At 43.4% G+C, this 22,280-nt stretch overlaps 1 protein-coding gene across 1 annotated transcript in view; it reads right to left on the bottom strand.

Annotated features, from left to right (window-relative positions):
* LOC147024452 (uncharacterized) overlaps positions 1-22,280 on the bottom strand; it is an 82,230-nt gene that overhangs the window by 1,319 nt on the left and 58,631 nt on the right. The window contains exons 5-9 of the mRNA XM_085887032.1: positions 12,868-12,987; positions 12,697-12,756; positions 7,126-7,353; positions 6,161-6,344; positions 39-3,515 (exon numbers count right to left, since the gene is read on the bottom strand). Coding sequence (XP_085743158.1) covers positions 39-3,515; positions 6,161-6,344; positions 7,126-7,353; positions 12,697-12,756; positions 12,868-12,987 — 4,069 coding nt within the window. The remainder of the gene's footprint in view (positions 1-38; positions 3,516-6,160; positions 6,345-7,125; positions 7,354-12,696; positions 12,757-12,867; positions 12,988-22,280) is intronic.

The raw sequence follows: 22,280 nt of genomic DNA, 5'->3' as shown, positions 1-22,280 counted from the left end.
GTGACCCCAACTTTTTCAAAGTATTGAAGAGTGCTTACCTGTTGAATTTCTTGCAGATGGTGCAGTGGCACCTCGACAACATGCGGTTTCTCTTGTTCCTTTTTCTGCTGTTGCAAGCAATCATCATGGTGAGGTTTCTGTTCCAGGTGGAACTTCTCAAAGACTTGCTGTTGTGGATGCTGCCGCCAGTCATTACGGTGAGGCTTGAATTCCTGGTGGAACCTCTGAAAACCGTGATGTTGTTGTTGTCGATGCTGTTGCCAGTCATTATGGTGAGGCCTGAATTCCTGTTGGAACATCTGAAAACTGTGCTGTTTTTGTTTTTGATGCTGCTGCCAGTCATAATGATAAGGCTTGTGTTCCTGGTGACGCTCCTCAAAACTGTCCTGTTTTTGTTTTTGATGCTGCCACCAGTGATTACGGTGAGGCTTCTGTCCCTGATAGAAGCTCTCAAAACCATGCTGTTCTCCCTGTTCTTGCTGTCTCTGTTCTTCTCTCTGTTCTTGCCATCTCTGTTCTCGCCGTCTCTGGACTTCTTCCTGTCCTCGCTGTCTCTGTTCCTCCTGTTCTCGTCGTCTCTGTTCTTCTTGCGGTTCTCTCCTCTGTTCTTCTGGCTGTTGTCTCCATTGTGCATTTCTTTTAATTTCCAACTTTTTCTCTCTTTGCTTTTGTAATTTTTGCTTTCTCTTTTCTTCCCTTCTTTCCTTCAAATCTTCTTCTATTTTCCACAGTTCTTCCAGTTCTCGCCGTCTCTGTTCTTCTACCTGTTCTCGCCGTCTCTGTTCTTCTCCCTGTTGTCCCTGTCTCTGTTCTTCATCCCGTTCTATCCATCTCTGTTGTTCTTCCTGTTCTTGCTGTCTCTGTTCTTCTTCCTGTTCTCGCTGTCTCTGTTCTTCTTCCTGTTCTTGCTGTCTCTGTTCTTCTTCCTGTTCTCGCTGTCTCTGAGCTTCTTCCTGTTCTCGCTGTCTCTGTTCTTCTTCCTGCTCTCGCTGTCTCTGTTCGCGCTGTCTCTGTTCTTCTTCCTGTTCTCGCTGTCTCTGTTCTCGTCGTCTGTGTTCTTCTCCCTGTTCTCGTCGTCTCTGTCCTTGCTGTTCTCTCCTCTGTACTTCTTGCTGTTGTCTCCATTGTGTATTTCTATTAATTTCCTCCTTTTTCTCTCTTTGCTTTTGTAATTTTTGCTTTCTCTTTTCTTTCCTTCTTTCCTTCAAATCTTCTTCTATTTTCCACAGTTCTTCCAGTTCTCGCCGTCTCTGTTCTTCTACCTGTTCTCGCTGCCTCTGTTCTTCCTGTTCTCGCTGTCTCTGTTTTTCTTCTTCCTGTTCTCGCTGTCTCTGTCCTTCCTGCTCTTGCCGTCTCTGTTCTTCCACCTGTTCTCGCTGTCTCTGTTCTTCTTCCTGTTCTCGCTGTCTCTGTTCTTCTACTTCCTGTTCTCGCTGTCTCTGTTTTTCTTCTTCCTGTTCTCGCTTTCTCTGTTCTTCTTGCTGCTCTCGCTGTCTCTGTTCTTCCTGTTCTCGCTGTCTCTGTTCTTCTTCCTGTTCTCGCTGTCTCTGTTCTTGTCGTCTCTGTTCTTCTTCCTGTTCTCTCCTCTGTTGTTCTTGCTGTTGGCGCCATTGTGTATTTCTTTTCATTTCCAACTTTTTCTCTCTTTGCTTTTGTAATTTTTGCTTTCTCTTTTCTTCCCTTCTTTCCTTCAAATCTTCTTCGATTTTCCACAGTTCTTCCAGTTCTCGCCGTCTCTGTTCTTCTACCTGTTCTCGCCGTCTCTGTTCTTCTTTATGTTGTCCCTGTCTCTGTTCTTCATCCGGTTCTATCCATCCCTGTTGTTCTTCCTGTTCTTGTTGTCTCTGTTGTTCTTCCTGTTCTCGCTGTCTCTGTTCTTCTTCCTGTTCTCGCTGTCTCTGTTCTTCTTCCTGTTCTCGCTGTCTCTGTTCTTCTTCCTGTTCTCGCTGTCTCTGTTCTTCTTCCTGTTCTCGCTGTCTCTGTTCTTCTTCCTGTTCTCGCTGTCTCTGTTCTTCTTCCTGTTCTCGCTGTCTCTGTTCTTCTTCCTGTTCTCGCTGTCTCTGTTCTTCTTCCTGTTCTCGCTGTCTCTGTTCTTCTTCCTGTTCTCGCTGTCTCTGTTCTTGTCGTCTCTCTTCTTCTACCTGTTCTCTCCTCTGTTCTTCTTGCTGTTGTCTCCATTGTGTGTTTCTTTTAATTTCCTCCTTTTTCTCTTTTTGCTTTTGTAATTTTTGCTTTCTCTTTTCTTTCCTTCTTTCCTTCAAATCTTCTTCTATTTTCCATAGTTCTTCCAGTTCTCGCTGTCTCTGTTCTTCCTGTTCTCGCTGTCTCTGTTCTTCCTGTTCTCGCTGTCTCTGTTCTTCCTGTTCTCGCTGTCTCTGTTCTTCTTCCTGTTCTCGCTGTCTCTGTTCTTCCTGTTCTCGCTGTCTCTGTTCTTCCAGTTCTCGCTGTCTCTGTTCTTCCAGTTCTCGCTGTCTCTGTTCTTCCTGTTCTCGCTGTCTCTGTTCTTCCTGTTCTCGCTGTCTCTGTTCTTCTTCCTGTTCTCGCTGTCTCTTTTCTTCCTGTTCTCGCTGTCTCTTTTCTTCCTGTTCTCGCTGTCTCTTTTCTTCCTGTTCTCGCTGTCTCTTTTCTTCCTGTTCTCGCTGTCTCTGTTCTTCCTGTTCTCGCTGTCTCTGTTCTTCCAGTTCTCGCTGTCTCTGTTCTTCCAGTTCTCGCTGTCTCTGTTCTTCTTCCTGTTCTCGCTGTCTCTGTTCTTCCTGTTCTCGCTGTCTCTGTTCTTCTTCCTGTTCTCGCTGTCTCTGTTCTTCTTCCTGTTCTCGCTGTCTCTGTTCTTCTTCCTGTTCTCGCTGTCTCTGTTCTTCCTGTTCTCGCTGTCTCTGTTCTTGTCGTCTCTCTTCTTCTTCCTGTTCTCTCCTCTGTTCTTCTTGCTTTTGTCTCCATTGTGTGTTTCTTTTAATTTCCTCCTTTTTCTCTTTTTGCTTTTGTAATTTTTGCTTTCTCTTTTCTTTCCTTCTTTCCTTCAAATCTTCTTCTATTTTCCATAGTTCTTCCAGTTCTCGCTGTCTCTGTTCTTCCTGTTCTCGCTGTCTCTGTTCTTCTTCCTGTTCTCGCTGTCTCTGTTCTTCCTGTTCTCGCTGTCTCTGTTCTTCCTGTTCTCGCTGTCTCTGTTCTTCCTGTTCTCGCTGTCTCTGTTCTTCCTGTTCTCGCTGTCTCTGTTCTTCCTGTTCTCGCTGTCTCTGTTCTTCCTGTTCTCGCTGTCTCTGTTCTTCCTGTTCTCGCTGTCTCTGTTCTTCCTGTTCTCGCTGTCTCTGTTCTTCCTGTTCTCGCTGTCTCTGTTCTTCCTGTTCTCGCTGTCTCTGTTCTTCCTGTTCTCGCTGTCTCTGTTCTTCCAGTTCTCGCTGTCTCTGTTCTTCCTGTTCTCGCTGTCTCTGTTCTTCTTCCTGTTCTCGCTGTCTCTGTTCTTCTTCCTGTTCTCGCTGTCTCTGTTCTTCTTCCTGTTCTCGCTGTCTCTGTTCTTCTTCCTGTTCTCGCTGTCTCTGTTCTTCTTCCTGTTCTCGCTGTCTCTGTTCTTCTTCCTGTTCTCGCTGTCTCTGTTCTTCTTCCTGTTCTCGCTGTCTCTGTTCTTCTTCCTGTTCTCGCTGTCTCTGTTCTTCTTCCTGTTCTCGCTGTCTCTGTTCTTCTTCCTGTTCTCGCTGTCTCTGTTCTTCTTCCTGTTCTCGCTGTCTCTGTTCTTCTTCCTGTTCTCGCTGTCTATGTTCTTCTTCCTGTTCTCGCTGTCTCTGTTCTTCTTCCTGTTCTCGCTGTCTCTGTTCTTCTTCCTGTTCTCGCTGTCTCTGTTCTTCTTCCTGTTCTCGCTGTCTCTGTTCTTCTTCCTGTTCTGGCTGTCTCTGTTCTTCTTCCTGTTCTCGCTGTCTCTGTTCTTCTTCCTGTTCTCGCTGTCTCTGTTCTTCTTCCTGTTCTCGCTGTCTCTCTTCTTCCTGTTCTCGCTGTCTCTCTTCTTCCTGTTCTCGCTGTCTCTGTTCTTCTTCTTGTTCTCGCTGTCTCTGTTCTTCTTCCTGTTCTCGCTGTCTATGTTCTTCTTCCTGTTCTCGCTGTCTCTGTTCTTCTTCCTGTTCTCGCTGTCTCTCTTCTTCCTGTTCTCGCTGTCTCTCTTCTTCCTGTTCTCGCTGTCTCTGTTCTTCTTCCTGTTCTCGATGTCTCTGTTCTTCTTCCTGTTCTCGCTGTGTCTGTTCTTCCTGTTCTCGCTGTCTCTGTTCTTGTCCTTTCTGTTCATCTTGCTGTTGTCTCCGTTGTGTATTTCTTTTCATTTCCTCCTTTTTCTCTCTTTTCCTATGTAATTTTTGCTTTCTCTTTTCCTTCCTTCTTTTCTTCAAATCTTCTTCTATTTTCCATCGTTCTTCCAGTTCTCGCCATCTCTGTTCTTTCTGATCTCCCTGTCTCTGTGCTTCTTCCTGTTCTCGCTGTCTCTGTTCTTCTTCCTGCTCTCGCTGTCTCTGTTCTTCTTCCTGCTCTCGCTGTCTCTGTTCTTCTACCTGGTCTCTCTGTCTCTTTTCTTCTGCCTGGTCTCGCTGTCTCTGTTCTTCTTCTTCCTGTTCTCGCTGTCTCTGTTGTACTTCTTCCTGTTCTCGCGGTCTCTGTTGTACTTCTTCCTGTTCTCGCTGTCTATGTTCTTCTTCTTTCTGTTCTCGTTGTCTCTGTTCTTCTTCCTGTTCTTGCTGTCTCTGTTCCTCTTCCTGTTCTCGCTGTCCCTGTTGTACTTCTTCCTGTTCTCGCTGTCTCTGTTCTTCCTGTTCTCGCTGTCTCTGTTCTTCCTGTTCTCGCTGTCTCTGTTCTTCCTGTTCTCGCTGTCTCTGTTCTTCCTGTTCTCGCTGTCTCTGTTCCTCTTCCTGTTCTCGCTGTCCATGTTGTACTTCTTCCTGTTCTCGCTGTCTTTGTTCTTCTTCCTGTTCTCGCTGTCTCTGTTCTTCCTGTTCTCGCTGTCTCTGTTCTTCTTCCTGTTCTCGCTGTCTCTTTTCTTCTTCCTGTTCTCGCTGTCTCTGTTCATCTTCCTGTTCTCGCTGTCTCTGTTCTTCTTCCTGTTCTCGCTGTCTCTGTTCTTCTTCCTGTTCTCGCTGTCTCTTTTCTTCTTCCTGTTCTCGCTGTCTCTGTTCTTCTTCCTGTTCTCGCTGTCTCTGTTCTTCTTCCTGTTCTCGCTGTCTCTGTTCTTCTTCCTGTTCTCGCTGTCTCTGTTCTTCTTCCTGTTCTCGCTGTCTCTCTTCTTCCTGTTCTCGCTGTCTCTGTTCTTCCTGTTCTCGCTGTCTCTGTTCTTCTTCCTGTTCTCGCTGTCTCTGTTCTTCCAGTTGTAGCTGTCTCTGTTCTTCTTCCTGTTCTCGCTGTCTCTGTTGTTCTTCCTGTTCTCGCTGTCTTTCTTCTTCTTCCAGTTCTCGCTGTCTCTGTTCTTCCAGTTCTTGCTGTCTCTGTTCTTCTTCCTGTTCTCGCTGTCTCTGTTCTTCTTCCTGTTCTCGCTGTCTCTGTTCTTCTTCCTGTTCTCGCTGTTTCTGTTCTTCTTCCTGTTCTCGCTGTCTCTGTTCTTCTTCCTGTTCTCGCTGTCTCTGTTCTTCTTCCTGTTCTCGCTGTCTCTGTTCTACTTCCTGTTCTCGCTGTCTCTGTTCTTCCTGTTCTCGCTGTCTCTGTTCTTCCTGTTCTCGCTGTCTCTGTTCTTCCTGTTCTCGCTGTCTCTTTTCTTCTTCCTGTTCTCGCTGTCTCTGTTCTTCTTCCTGTTGTCGCTGTCTCTGTTCTTCTTCCTGTTGTCGCTGTCTCTGTTCTTCTTCCTGTTCTCGCTGTCTCTGTTCTTCTTCCTGTTCTCGCTGTCTCTGTTCTTCCTGTTCTCGCTTTCTCCGTTCTTCCTGTTCTCGCTGTCTCTGTTCTTCCTGTTCTCGCTGTATCTGTTGTTCCTTTATTTTGGTTTCCTCATTGCCTTCTGTTTGCTTTTGTAATTCTTCCTTTTGCTTTGCTTTCTTTCTTTGCCTTCGTGCTCGTTGTTTTTTGTGACACAGCTCTTCTTGTTCTCTTTGCTCTTCATCATTTTTCCTCTGCATTTCTGTTTTCATTTCATCTTCCATTTCTCTTTTTCTCTGTTGTTCTTCCTCAATTTTTTCTGGTTTTCTTTCTGTTTTGTCCATACATCCTCATATCTTTGTTTCACTTCTTTGTCATGCAATGCTTGCTCTTGGAGCTGAGCTAATTGCTGATCCCCATCTCCATTTAATTCCTGCATCTGTACCACTTCCTTTTGTTGAACGTCCTTCAGCAATGGCTGTTCTGTCGTTACCTTTTTTGTCTGTTCATCTTTCTGGCTACATCGCAAACTGCAATAAATAAAGAGAATGCTTGTCAGTTCAAGAAAAATGCATGATTTTGGAAAAGACAAAAAGCATATTCCACACATGTTGCATTGTTACATGAAATAAAACATCGATCGTGCACGTTTAACCTAAACAGGGTTAAAAGGATGGATGTGGAATGATGAAATCAAAACATAAAACAGGAAAATACTTCATTGAGGAACAAAAAAGGAAGAAGACTTTGTTCAGATGAAAAGGTGTGGAAGAAGAAGTAAACCTAATCTGATCTCCCTTTGAGAGGCTCAAACTACATTTGAGTGGTTAAAGTTTTCACCACAATAACAATCCCAGACTATAATTTCACATGAAGCCAAAAAAAAATTATCTGAAAGCAATGGGTCTATTCATAGGGGTGGTAGGATGGCCTGGAGGTCTGCATCCTCACCTTTAAGCCGCCTCACCTGGGTTTGAATCCTGATCAAGTTATAAACTGTCATCTCGGTGTTTCATGTGCACGGTCATGCATCAATGTGTATGCTGTCCTTTAGATGAACGTTATGCTGACATGTATCTGAAACTGCTTGTCCCTTAAATCCTTTGTTGATGTTCTTTTCTTTTTAATGTCCTAAATTTGCTTCTCGAGGGAATTCGGCCTCGCAACGTCATGAAGGCATGAGTTTTGGTGCTGGAATGCAGGTTTTGGCGGAAAGGTGAGTGATGGAGATTTTCCCTGCAGATTCGAGGGCGAGTCAAGAGGCTCAAAGAGGGGATCCCCTTGATTAGTGGCCAAACTACCAAGAGGTACCGTTGGGGCAATGCCGAGCGATGCCACAGGGTGGGCATGCACTGAAGGGATAAATATGGGTGCAAAAGGAAGCCGGGATGAGATGTGCCTTGGTTCACACTGTGGGTTTTCTCTTTTTGCACAGTCGAAACAGCAGACACATCCTGTTGCTTCAGCGCTTTCCCGACCGAAGCCTGTAGTCCCTCCTGTAATTTTTGAGGTCCTGTCTTCAGCTCTCCTCCACCATGCCTGCTTGCGTGTGAATGGTCCTCAGCACAAGATTGGACTTGTTCCCCACTGAACCACATGTTTTCCTTTGGGATTTGCTTTGCTCAATCGAGCACATCTACGATATCTCGTCTTATTCAGCCAAGGCCAAATGAAGCGAGGTCGAGGTTTGTTCCTGATACCTGAAACACCCAACAACCCACGCCTCGAGAAAACAGACTTTTTGTCATACTGCCTGCATTTTCCATCCAACCATCATGTGACTTTGATTTTAAAATATTATCCATAGGTCTGTGCTCTTATGTTGAAAGTTTTGTGTCTAATTTAAAATCGAATAAAGGTGAAAAAGTGAGGATGGAAGAAAAAAAAACATGAGGGCTTCAACCGACATTCCCCAACATGGTAAGCGATAGTTGTGAATGCCGATTTCTATCTATTATTAACTACACCAACTAATTTGACAGGAAAAGAGGGATGGGCAGTACCATGCCTTTCAATCAGCCTGTTGGGTTCAGCCAGTGGGCCAATCACACCTGTATGATTATGGGTGTGGTTCACGGTGGCATGTGATCACTGCCCATCACATAACAATAACACTGTTTAATGCAAATTGTTTTCACACACCTGACAAGATATTTCATTGCACAATCCAAACAAAATCTTGAGCATGTAAATATTTATTTTTAAAGTCCAGAAACAGGATATAAAAATATTTTCCAAATGTAAAAAGGTGAAGGGTTGGTCTACCAAAAACTATGTAAATAAGACAGACATGGTCACAATAAATTATCATGTGAAAACATCACTACATCTTTCTGCATCCATTTGCAATGATAGACTGCATGGTGATAGTTTTTATGAATGAATTTTACCAGTGAAACATTAAATCATACACACAAACACACACACACACACACACACACACACACACACACACACACACACACACACACACACACACACACACACACACACACACGTGTTTGCGGTGATTACGAACTCAATAACTCAAATTGAGAGAGTGAGTGTCTTTTGAACGGACAACCATTATTCAAAGAAAGATGTTGGGATGGTTTCACGTGATAATTTATTGTAACCATCCCTACCTTGTTGACATACTTTTTGGCATTCCATCAATTCATCACTCCTAAAACTTCATTTTCTTTCAAACCTCATTCGCAAATCTTTATTATCCTTCAAACATCATTCCCAAACCTTCATTTTTCAACTCCAGATTCAAAACTTGTTCTCAAACCCTCATTTTACGACAGCTGTAGTCGAACCGCCATCGCAAAACCCTTAATTTCCAACACCTGTGCTCGAATCCCCATTCTAATGCTTCATTTTCAAATACACATTCTCAACTGCAGCTCATGAAACTAATCGAGGCGATGGGATTCATGCCGGAGCAGGTATTTAACACCGAGAAGACGGGATTATTCTGGAAGAGGATGCCAGACCCTCATACCTTCCAAGCAAGAAATATTGGGATGAAAGGTAGGGTGGTTAAGCATCGTGCTACCCTTCCCTTCTCCATTGTGACAATGCTACAGGTGACTTCATCGTAAAGCTAATGCTGCTTTTCCAATCACTGATTCGCTTCCACACTCACCATTCCCTCTAATTGTCAGGTCAGGCCAGATCAGATCTGTGACTTGCTGCAGGTATCATCTAAACCTGTACTAACCTGTTCCATGGTCGGGTTGTCGGCAACTAAACCGTCTCCCCCACCATGCTTCCTGGTGAGGAGGGTGTTTGGATATGGACGCCCAGCAGGATTAAAAACAAAATCTGTCAAAGGGCGGAGGTCCTTGTGAGCCAACGCCATCCATAGCTCGTGCCCAACTGTGCTGCGGACGTCCTCCTGCAGTTGGGTTACTTCTTATTCGGGTGAGCTTGATGGCAGGAATTGCACTCCGGCCACTGTAAAACCCTTCATTCCACAAAACATTCTCAAAGCATAAAAAAATCTGAAAACACACTCCAAGGGAATACCTACTGTGCAGCTTCCCTTCGCAGTTGATGGTTACCATGCCAAAGGAGTTGATGTAGATGTGTCCAATAAGCTGATTCCAATGATAATTAATCGAGGTAACACCGGTCAATGAGCGTATTATGAAACTCAGGATTCGTCACTCCTTGGGTGTCATTTCCCTGGTCTCTGTATCTGCTCTGACTGAGGCGAGTGATCTCACCGTGAAAGACATTCTATGCCATGCTCGAGTCTGAGCTTGATCAATGCCCCAGGCAAGATACACTTCTAGTCTTGGGGGATTTCAATGCATCGTCTGGAACTGATAGGGATGGTTATGAGACGTGTCTTGGTCCCCATTGGTCAGGAACTATGAAGCAGAATAGCACAAAGTTCCTTAACTTTGCAAGAAGTCATGGATTTAGGGTGGCTGGTTCACGGTTTCAGAGCTCACAAGCTCATCGCTGGACTTGGTATTCCAACACTGGCGGTGTGGCAAAGGAGATTGACCATGTGTTCGTTGATCGCTGGAGGATGATCCAGAACTGCAGGGTCTACCAGAGTGCTGAGTTCCTCAATACTGACCACCGTATTGTTGTCGCAACTCTTAAGTTGCACCTTAAATCCAGGAGAATGGCACTGTCCCTGTCTCTGCTGGATGTTGGCAAGCTCAAGGATGAGAGGGAAGCTGAGGAGTTTGCGAACAGGCTGAGTGGATATTTGGGGGGACTGGGTGCATTGGGAGATCCTGAAGAGTTGTGGAGAGCCTTCAAGACCACCATCCTTGATGTTGCCGGTGGATGTCTTGGAATTCTCCGTGGGGCGAAGAAGAATTTTCTCTCTCAAGGGATACTGGATACTATTGCCAAGAGTCACAGGGTCAGGTTGAATGATGGAGGTGAGCTGTTCAGGGAATTGAGCATAAATCTGGATGTGTGCTGAAGGTGGGCAAAGAAGGCTGATGTGCGAGTAATCTGGAGGAGTAGAGCATCATCTGTGGTCATTGTATTCTTGTCCTGCTTACAGGGGAATTCACGCATTGCATTCCTCAAAGCCCATCTCTCGGTGTACTGCAGTTCGAGCGGAGGGTGGTGGGCTCTTGACAGAGGAAAACAAAGTGAAGGCGCGCTGAGCCAGTTACTTTGAGCAGCTGTGCCAGGCTGATCTACCAGCTGTTGAGTTAGATGTAATGGGTGTTACTATCCCTGTTGCTGACCCTCCAATCAACTGTGATCCACCTCCGCATGTGGAAACACAGGCTGCGATGAACCAGTTGAAATGGGGTAAAGCTCTTGGGATATGTGGCATCCATGCTGAACTTCTCAAGGTTGGTGGAAATGCTGTGCCCACGTCATTGCATGGAGTTCTGTGCTCTGGCAAGAACACAGGCATCATCCCAACTGACTCGAAGAGGGGCCTTTTTATCCCTCTCGAGAATGGGAAGGGTGATCGCCAGGACTGCAACAACTCCCAATGGGTGATGCTGCTCTCATTGCCGAGCAAGGTCTTCACTCGGATTGTTCTTGATAGGGTTAGCCACCATCTGCTTGAGCAGCAGCGCGTGGAGCATCAGGCTTTACACCAGAGGTCAACGATTGAATATAACCTTGCCCTTCGGTATACAAATATATCTACATATAAACATACATACATACATATATATTTATACATATATCCATATATATTTATATCGAAAAATGCATATTCAGAAATATATATATATATATATGTATGTATATATATATATATATGCATGTATATATGTATATACATATACATACACAACATCAAGAGAGCAACTCAGTTTGCGATGGAGGGCAGCTTGGTGCTGTGAGGTGACACGGAGATGAGGGGTTGCATTTTCCACCTCACCAGACCACGAAAGAGCGTGGGATCAATACCACCATTGTGGTATTGATTTCCAACATGGCTGCCACACCACATGACGCATGACATCATTATCATTGAAACATTCCACATGAGTAAGCTCACCGATTTCAAAATTTAGGGTCAATCTGGTAAGTGGTTGCAGAGAAAATGAATTTAAAAGGGAATAAACCCGGAAAATGCTGGAGTAATAATAATAAAAATAATGCGCAGGAATAAACAGAAGGAAAACAATGGATTACCCAGGCTGAAAGGCTGGGGAACCCGAATAATAAGAATGACAAACGGCTAGTTTTGAGTCTCATTTTTATCATTCAGCAATGATGTCGCATGTTTTAATGAGTGTTCATGGATGGGGACAGATTACTGGTTGGTAATTTATAGGCATATAAGTGATGCATTGGTGGAATGTCTTGAGGATTTATGTTGGATCGAGCCAATGGAGTGTCTGGGCCATCCTTACATCAGATGTCGCCTGACATACTAGGCCTACTTCCACCAAGTTTGGTAAAAATACCATCACTGGTTTAACACAAGTTAGAGCGGTAACAGGATTTTTACTGAGCGGGACCTCTGACCTCTTCACCCCATTATCAAACTAGTTCATCTTTGCATTATTGTACATACCTGTACCAAGTTTGACTCAGCTTCAGCCTTTAGCTATTTTCAAGTCATTGCGGCAATGAAAACCTATCATGGACACATGGACGGACGGACAAACCAAAACAAATAATTCCTCCGGCAACTTCCTCAGCCTCCTCGAAGTTCCTTGTGTTGGCTGGCATTATTGATGGTATTATTCTGATACATATTGTGTAAAGCAGTTGTTATCATGCTTTATTGTGGATTAAATGTCAACAAAGGAAGATGAACATTTTCATACGTCTTGTTTGAAGTGGTATTCCATGTATCGCATCCCTCCTGACGCTGGTCACTTGCACTTCTTTTCGAGACATTATTATTGCCTTTAATCTTCTCTTCTTCTTTAACTACCCCAACAACCCCTTCCTTCTTATGAGGTTGGCCAGTGGGAATGGCTGTGGTCGAACTCTTTCACAAAACTTTTATGGCCAATCCTTTTGTTCTCTGGTCGGAATTAGTAAGTTGTTCAGGGAACCGGCGATAACTCGCCACCTCTTTGAAATAGGCATGATAGGATCTTTAACGTCCACGAAATCCCCCAATGCGAGCTGATGGTCCTATAGCTTCACCCTTCAGTCGGTCGGCGAGCACATTGATACCTCGACTTTCATTCAAAAACATCAGGATAACCATTAATATCCGGATCAAGATTGCAACCTCAGCTAAACAACTCAGTACAAACACTTCATAGCATTCCCCCAGCCATGAAACCAATAATTAATCTTTGGTACAGAAAATAATTAAGGAGCAAAACGTGATCAACATACGACAGGGTTAGTTTTCATTTCGTTGAAGGAATACGATTTCCATTGCTAGTACATTTCATGTCACGACATTCCGAAGGGATATTGTATCTTACTCACACGACATGTTCATCGTCAGTACGACTTTTCCCCTTCTTGTCATGTTTGCCGAACTTTTTCCTATGTTGAAAAAGATTGAAAAGTCAATATCTTGCACATTTGTTGAGGTAGATATTTCCAAACACAAGTTAAAAACAAAAAAGTGAAGAAGGGGAAAATAAAATTATTTACTTGAGACGTTTCCAAAAAGTGGATTTCTTTGGAGGGGTGGATGATAATGACTGGTCCACATTGGTCGGCTGGTTCAGAGCAACATCATGTGAACCAGGAGACACGATTATGCTTGCTTCCCTGAAAAAGAAGTTATCGTAAATCCACAACTTCGTACACATATGCCAAACTGGATATCATATATTTTCTCCATTTCAAGAACTGACACTGCAATGCCCCCTCCAGCAAACATCACATAAAATAAAACGATATCAGGAAAAACGTACAAAAAAAAAACACCAAAATAAAAGGACATGGGAAGGGTCTTTTCAAATCATCTCGCTTTGCCTCTCCAAGCATGATCTATATTTTCTACAAGCCAGGAGTTTGTGCAAATCTCGATAATCCCCAACGCAAAGAGAGTGAGCTCATCATGTATGATTGGTCGAGATGTTGTAATATTTTGTCCAAGTACTGCAAAACTGGAGGTTTTTGGAAGTGTCGAAAGGCATTTTTGTATTCTACAGTGTTCAAGTATAAATTGCAATTGAAACTGCAGGGAAGTCAAAGTCTCAAAAAGGCTTTTTGTTTTCTGCAATATTAAAATATATAATTCAATTGAAATAAAAAAGTTTTATAGGTCGCAGAAAGAAACATTTTTCCGGAAGTTTTCCGCATTTTTTACACCATCTTCTTCTTTTGCAGCATCTTTTACAACACTTTGTGTTACATGTTACATTAGTTATTTGTGCCTGGTGTTTGTGTCCTTCATGATGTCATTAGAAACAGTTAGTTTCCCACATGGAATGATTTTTGAATTTTATTTTACTGACAGACAGGCAGACGATGAAAATGATTACCTTCTTCCTCTGGGCAATTCCACAGTTATTCACGTTACATTTTTGATGTAGTGAGGCCCCGATTTGTATCATAATTTCCTTTCTTAATTGTTTGAATCATTATTTTTTCCACAGTCGTTACATTATGCCCAAACATGGCCCAGACAATATTATTGGCACCTTTTAGAAGTTGTGAGAAATAATTAGATTTCAAGCAGGTGATTCTCCTTTACCTTGGAATTGAACTCACCTGTGGTGAGTTGCAGGTGACTGCAATATAAAAATTACTTGTTCAACCAGTTTGACAAGATAAAAGGAGTCATTCTTCTATTTTGTGTCACTGTATGTCCCACAATGAACATCGAGAAAAGAAAGAAAACCAGAGAATTGACTGAGGAGGTTAGACACAATTTTATAGCCAAGCATGGACAATCTCAAGGCTTCAAGTCATCTCCAGAGACCTTGACGCTCCTGTATCCACTGTACGCAATGTTATCAGAAAGTTTAAGGCCCATGGCACTGCAGCCAACCTCCCTGGGCGTGGACGCAAGAGAAAACTTGGTCAACGATTGCAGCGAAGGAGTGTTCGAATGGTGGAGAAAGCACCTCGATCAACTGCCAAACAGATTCAAGCTGACCTTCAGACACAAGGTACGACCATTTCAACTCAAACCATCCGTCGCCAACTCAACGAAAGGAGGTTCTATGGTAGGAGATAAAGGAGGACACCATTGCTGAGAGAGACATAAGAAAGCCCAACTGGAGTTTGCCAAAACACATCTGAACAAGCCAAAATCCTTCTGGGAGAATGTCCTGTGGACAGATGACCAAATTCGAGCTTTGTGGTAAAACACCTCATCTCTATGTTTTCAGAGAACAAAATGAAGCCTTCAAAGAAAATAACACCTTCCCTACAGTCAAACATGGAGGAGGTTCAGTGATGTTTTGAGATTGCTGTGCTGCCTCTTGCACTGGGTGCCTTGAATGTGTGGATGGCATCATGAAATCAGAAGATTAACAAGGCATTTTGGAGCGCAACATTCAACAGCACTCTCTGGGGTTCAGAGACCGGATTGCAGAGAGCTCATGGTGGGTAGTTGCACCTACTGTTGGTCCACTCGCTCTGATGGTTACCATGTCCAACGACTTGCTGTAGCTGTGTCCACTAAGTTGATTCCAATGGTAGTTGAGGTAACACCGGTCGACGAGCATATTATGAGACTAAGGAGTCGTCAGTCCTTGGGTATCATATCTCTGGTCTCTGTATATGCTCCAACGAAGGCGAGTGATCTCACCGTGAAGGACACATTCTCTGCCATGCTTGAGACTGTGGTTGATCAGTACCCCAGGTGAGACAATCTTCTGGTCTTGGGGGATTTCAATGCAACGACTGGAACTGATCGGTATGGTTATGAGACGTGTTGGTCCCCATGGGTCGAGAACTGTGAACCAGAACAGCACAAAGTTCCTTGACTTTGCAAGAAGTCATGGATTTCGGGTGGCTGGTTCATGGTTTCAGTGCCCAAAAGCTCATCGCTGGACAAGGTATGCCAACGCTGGTGGTGTGGCAAAGGAGATTGACCATCTACTCGTTGATGGTCGATGGAGGATGATCCAGAAGTGCAGGGTCCACGGGAGTGTTCACTTCCTCAATACCGATCACTTGCTTGTTGGAGCAACTCTGAAGTTGCAGCTTAAATCTGGGAGAATGGTACCATCCCCGAAAAGGCTGAATGTTGCCAAGCTCAAGGATGAGAGGGTAGCTGAGGAGTTTCCAAACAGGTTGAATGGAGATTTGGGGGGGTCTGGGTGCTTGGGGGAATCCTGGAGAATTGTGGAGTGCCTTCAAGACCACTGTCCTTTATGTTGCAGGTGTTTGTCTTGGAACTCACCGGAGGGCAAAGAATAATTTTATCTCAAGGGACACTGTATACCATTGACCAGTGCTGCAGGGCCAGGCTGAATGGCAGAGCTGAGGCGTAAAACTGTATGTGTGCCAAGGGTGTACAAGGAGGCTTATGTGCGAGGAATCAGTGAGGGGGTGATTCTCGTCACTCCCGTGGTCAAGTGATTCTCATCCTGCTTACACGGGAATTTACACGTTGCGTTCCTCCAAACCTATCCCTCGGTGTACTGCAGTTAGAGCGGAGGGTATCCGGCATTACAATTGAAACTACAGGGCATTTGGTCAACATTTCTGACTCAAAGTCTGAGATTGTATCCATCCAGAAATGGAGGTCGACATTATGCCCAACACAAGGAGTTGCTGTAGCTTGTTGTATTGCTGGTTGGACATTCCATTGACCATATCCTTGTTCTTCATGTCCTCACCGAATGCAGACGAGAGTTTCGGCAGGGGCTGCTTGTATTGTAGCCCATGTTGATCTCTACAAAGCCTTTGATTCATTGAATTGGCATGCCCTCTGGAGGATTCTTTGTCTTCGTGGGGTCCTGCCACAATTTCGGAATCTGATATCTGAACTATACTCTGGTAATGAGAGTGCTGTCAGATGTGGTGATAACATCTCTGACTTATTTCCAGTTGTTGTTGGAGTTCATCAGGGGTGTGTACTGGCCCCCACACTTTTCAGTGCTTGTATGGACTGGATTCTGGGGAGGATGTCAGAGAGATGAACCTGCAGTGCATCATTTGTAAATGTCTAGATCTCTGACCTTGATTTCGCAGACTATGCAGTCATCTTTGCGGAGAGGCTAGATATCCTTTTGGGGGCCCTCGATGTGCTGAATGAGGAGTCAGAGCCGCTGGGGTTACGGGTTTCCTGGGTCAAAACTAAGATCCAGGCTTTCAATGACATATTGGATGTACTACCTTATCTGTACCTATTTGTGATGAGGATGTTGAGGTCACGGAGAGATTCACTTCCATTGGCAATGATATTCACGTCTCTGCTGTCTGTGAGCTGGAGGTCAATATACTTCTGGGTCGGGCCTGGGGAGTCATGGATTCACTGGATCATGGGGTGTGGTGCTTCCGGTACCTGTGCAGGAGGACAAAAGTCTGAGTCTTCAGGTCCTTGGTGCTTCCACTCTTGCTCTACAGATGTGAGACTTGGACTCTGACCAGGGATCTGAGATGTCGCCTTCATTCTTTTGGTACCTGGTCTCTTCAGAGAATCCTTTGCTATTGCTGGTTGGACTTTGTGTCCAATGAGCAGTTGCTGAGAGAGACTCAAATGAGATTTGTTACCTACATAGTCTGTGAGCATGAGCTGCGGCTGTATGGACATGTAGCTTGTTTTCCTGATGCTGATCCTGCTCACCAGATTCTCTCAGCAAGGGAGCCTTGTGAGTGGATGAGGCCCGTGAGACGACCACGTGCCTCGTGGTTGCAGCAGGTTGATCAGCATTTCAAGGAGATGGGGAGGGGCCAGGCATCTGTCTGGGGATGGCCAGATGGAGGCCCCTGGAGTCCTGGCGGAAAGTGGACGCAGCCACGTACTGCTCCAGCGCATGCTCCCAGACCTGACCTGACCTGAATGTTCAACCCAGTGTCAGAAATCTGGGTCTCCGTGGAAGGACATGGCTGTTGCCACAGGACAATGACCCCAAACACTATTTACAAACACCCAGGAAAGGTTCAAGACAAAATGCTGGACTGTTCCGAAGTGGCCAGCAATGAGTCCAGATCCAAAATCCCATTGAACTCCTGTGGGGAGATCTGAAAACAGCAGTTGGGAGAAGGTACTCTTCAAATCTGGGAGAACTGGAGCAGTTTGCACAAGAAGTGTGGGTCAAACTGCCAGTGGAGAGGTGTGGGAAGCTCATTCATGGCTATAGGGAGTGCTTGATTGCAGTTATTTCGTCCACAGGCTGTGCCATCCAGAAATGGAGGTCCAGTCCAAGTCGAGGGTGTCAACAATTTTGTCAATGCTATTTCTTTTTATTTTCTGATTTAAAAGGATATATAAAGTTCTGAATCAAAAACAAAGGTTATGTAATATTAACAGTGAAATAAAGAATCGTGGAGACCAAATAATTTCGTCAATTTCAACTAATTTTTAGAGACAATTGTGAGTTATTTGAAAAAAGTGCAAGGGTGCCAATATTTGTTGCCATGACTGCACATGGTCCATGCGTCACTGCACTGCATGAAGGGTAACTTTGTGTTTATGTATGATACTGCCTCTTGATATTGTGCTGTACTGCCCTCTGTTGTTGCAAGCTGATATTTTTTCGCTGCTGATACCACAATAATACTATTTTCCATTTTATTGCCATGATAAACATGGTTACTCACTTTGCATCATTTCCTCGCATTACAATTTTCATTCCCGCACTTCCTTAATTGTTTGTTTGTGCATGATTCCTCTACTTGTTTTCACAGTTAGGATGATATGTACAAACCAAATTCCAATTGCTGTATTTTTAATCACAACAAATTTAACATTGGGAACAAATAACATATTTTGGGTTGCTCACATTACATTACTCACAAATGTCTTGAACATTGCTTTACAAAAACATTGTACGACTAAATATGCAAATATTATTTCTTGACATCCAACATAAGTGCCACGTGTTTTAATGGAATCAACAAATCATTAGAGTATTACCTATTAATTCACCAATAAGTCAAAGGCAATTTAACCAATAATTTTTGTGCAATGTTTGAGTCAAAACATCATTCCCACTTCATTGGACCGTTTCTCCAAAAATTCCAATGAAAAAAAAGTATTGCATTTTCATGCCACAAACTTGGATGCGTATAAAGCAAAATAAGACAAGTCTGGAGACGTTGATGGTTCACAAGCAATGTACACGGTTCGCCTTTCTTATTTTTTGACCTTCGAGGGGACGCAACGAGCAAACTGGCGGGAATCGGGAAAAACGTAAATAGTGAAAGTTGAAGTACTCGAAGAGCACTACTCGCATACCAAATTTCATTCAAAACAGTTGAAAACCCTGGGAGATCGATGCCCAATTTACTGATCTTTTTTTTTTACATTTTCTAAGTTCGTGACCTTGTGACCTTGACCTTGGGACGAAAATGAAAAATTGAGCTTCGTGGGGCTATGCAGGTGCCACTGGGATAACCAAATACCGAAACTCCTGCCAGATTCGGAGAAGATGTAACTTGAAATTGGCTACCCCATAAAAACACATGTTTTTTGGGCGTGGCTCCGCCCATAATGGGCGCAGCACGCCCATTCTCCGGAAAACACAACTAGATGATGAAACAAACCTCCCACCCAAATTTTATAAAGATCAGATCAAAACCCACGGAGCTATGCTCGGGACAGACAGACAGACACACACACACACACACACACACACACCTATTATGAAAATAGTGGTCACTTACTGACTCGTGAACCAATTCGTGACTGGTTTCAATTTCAGACTTCATTTTTTAGGGCCTTGTCCACTTTGTCATTTACTTCCCCTCTATGCGCTTGGGACAAGATTCCGTGCAAATGTGCACGTATGTATGTATGTATGTATGTGTTCACATGCTGTATGTATGTACATGTGTACATGTGTGAATGTACATGACGAGATACAACATACATAATCTTTGATATAAATGACCATTCCGTGTGCATGAATAAGTGCACAAGTGAAGATTATCTTTGCAAATGAAGATCAACATTTCGATAGATCTGTTGAAGTGGTATTCCATGTATCCTTTCCCTCTTCAAATCAGGTACTTCTTGATATTTGACATTTGTGCTTTTTCACGATCGACATTCCGAAAATCTTTAAAAAAAACTTTCTCTTCTTCGTCTTCTTTAACTACCCTAACAACAACGCATATTTGCTCATAATGTTGCCTCATGGGAACAGTTGTGGCCCAGATCTTTCAAGAACTGGTTCACCAATCATTTTTATAATTGGCAGGAATTTGAAATGTGTTCAGGGAACCGGCGATAACTCACCAACTCTTTGTAAGAGACATGAGAGGATCTTTGATGCCCAATAAATCTCCCAATGCTAGCCGGTGGTCTGATAGCTTTGTCCTTCAGTGGGACGGCGCACACATCAATACTTGGCCCTTCATGCAAAACACCACGTTGGCTATTAATATCTGGATCAAAATTGCAATCCAAGTTGAACAACTCGGTGCAAGCACATCAAAGCAATCCCCCTGACCTGAAAGCTCGAATCTATGGTACAGAAATTAATTAAGGTGCAAAATGTGATTGAAATACGACAGGGTTGATATTAATTTCCTTGAGGGAATACCATTTATATTGCCAGCAAATTTCATGTCATGACATTCCATCTTACTTACACGACATGTTCATCATCGGTACGACCCTTCCCCTTCTTGTCATGTTTGCCGAACTTTTTCCTATGTTGAAAAAGATTGAAAAGTCAGTATCTTGCACATTTGTTGAGGTACATATTTCCAAACACAAGTTAAAAACAAAAAGTGAAGAAGGGGAAAATAAAATTATTTACTTCAGACGGTTCCAAAAAGTGGATTTCTTTGGAGTGGTGGACGGTAATAACTGGTCCACGTTGGTAGGCTGGTTCAGAGCAACGTCATGTGAACCAGGAGACTCGATTATATTTGCTTCCCTGAAAAAGAACAGTTATCGGAAATCCACAACTTCGTACATATGTGGCAAACTGGATATCATATACATTCTCCATTTCAAGAACTGACACTGTAATGCCCCCTCCAGCAAACATCACATAAAATAAAACGATATCAGGAAAAACGTACAAAAAACCCCACAAAAATAAAAGGACATGGGAAGGGTCTTTGCAGATCATCTCGCTTTTCCTCTCCAAGCATGATCTATATTTTCTACAAGCCAGGAGTTTATCCAAATCTCGATAATCCCAAACTCAAAGAGAGGGAGCTAATCATATATGATTGGTCGAGATGTTGTAATATTTTGTCCAAGTACTGTTAAACTGGAGGTTTTTGGAAGTGTCGAAAGGCATTTTTTCATTCTGCAGTGTTCAAATATAAATTGCAATTGAAACGACAGGGAAGTTAAAGTGTCAAAACGGCTTTTTGTTTTCTGCAGGTTAAAATATATAATTCAATTGAAATAAAACATTTATAGGTTGCAGAAAGAAACATTTTTCTGGAAGTTTTCTGCTGTTAATGCAGTATATTTTACACCACCTTGTGCAACATATTACATTAGTTATTTGTGCCTGGTGTTTGTGTCCTTTATGATGTCATTTAAAACAGTAAGTTTCCTGCTTGGAATGATTTTCAAATTTTATTTTACTGACACAGGCAGGCAGATGAAAACGATTGCCTTACTCCTCTGGGCAATTCCACGGTTTTTCACATTACATTTTTGATGTATCGAGGACCTTATTTGTGTCATGATTTCCTTACTTAAGTGTTTGATTCATTAGTTTTCCACAGTTGTTACGTTATGCACAGACATAACTCAACACAGGAGGAGAATTTCAGAATTTCTTTTGTGAGGGTTACTTGTGTAAAAAACAGTCGGTTACTCAGGTTACATTTTTCAACACCCTAACACGTGTCCTCTTACTGAATGGTCTTTGAAATCAGTGATATATTGTTCAATTACCTAAACTGTTGGAGCATTTACACCACCTTATCGAAACTAGCACGTCACATGAGTTCTTTGTGCCAGGCGTTTGTTTACTTTTTGACATCACTAAAAACAGCAAGTTTCCTGTTTGGAATCATTTTCTATTTTATTTTAACTGAGATACAGGCAGACAGCTGAAAATGATTACCTCACTCCTCTGTGCGCTCGAGGCAAGATTCCGTTCAATTTGACAATTTCAGAGCCAAACTACTGCTAATCTACAGGTTTATGCTCCAATTTATTTTCTCATGTCAAAAATTATGAAATCAAATTGAAACAAGAAAACAAGACAAAGAGCAATCAGAGATTGGAGACCCCCGCCAGGAATTGTTTTGTGTGGCATTTATGTAATTGTAATTAATGAGACGTAAATATCAAGGGCGTAGCCAGAGGTCCAAAAACGATGAGGCGAAAAGAGGTGAACTTGGTTGATGTGACGGTGCACGTAGCGCAATAAGAAAGTAAACATCGGGATAATTTTATTTTACTTTTTTAATTTATATTTTACTATAATATTTAAGTAAACATCGGGATAATTTAGGGGGGAGGGGGGATATTGTCCTATTCAGGTATTGTGATAAGAGTGGAGATAAGAGTATTCAGAGCACTGCCGGGTGGATTTGATAGTTTACTCCCCAGGGAACTCAGATGGCCAGAAGGTTCAGGCCAGATCATATTTCAGGAAATGAGAGACGAGGCAACTGCCTCGTCTGCCTCAGCCTGGCTACGTCCTTGGCATTCAAGCAAGCACTCCATTTGAAACCGTCGATAAGGACTGGCAAGCGCGAGCTCGCTGCTTGGAAACTAAACTCACCCCTGGAGAATGTGCATAACGACGCTGCTGCTGATCATATTGTCATGGAGTACAACAGAGCTTAACTTTTGTGAATCTTTCAATCCTGTGCAGCTTCAAAGCAGTGCACACTTTCGAGCTGGGACGCCCAATCCATGGTGTGTGCCCCCACCCCACCACATAAACTTGGTAACTGAACACACCAGGGATTGTTGAGGGGTGGGTTGGGGCAGCCAAAGGTCCTTGAACCAA

This window comes from Eptatretus burgeri, chromosome 6 (assembly GCF_056783735.1).
Source record: "Eptatretus burgeri isolate ZD-2024b chromosome 6, Ebu_testis_v1, whole genome shotgun sequence".
NCBI classification, from domain to species: domain Eukaryota; kingdom Metazoa; phylum Chordata; class Myxini; order Myxiniformes; family Myxinidae; genus Eptatretus; species Eptatretus burgeri.
The sequence above is the reverse complement of the archived record's forward strand: the minus strand, read 5'-3'. Positions and strand labels throughout refer to the sequence as shown.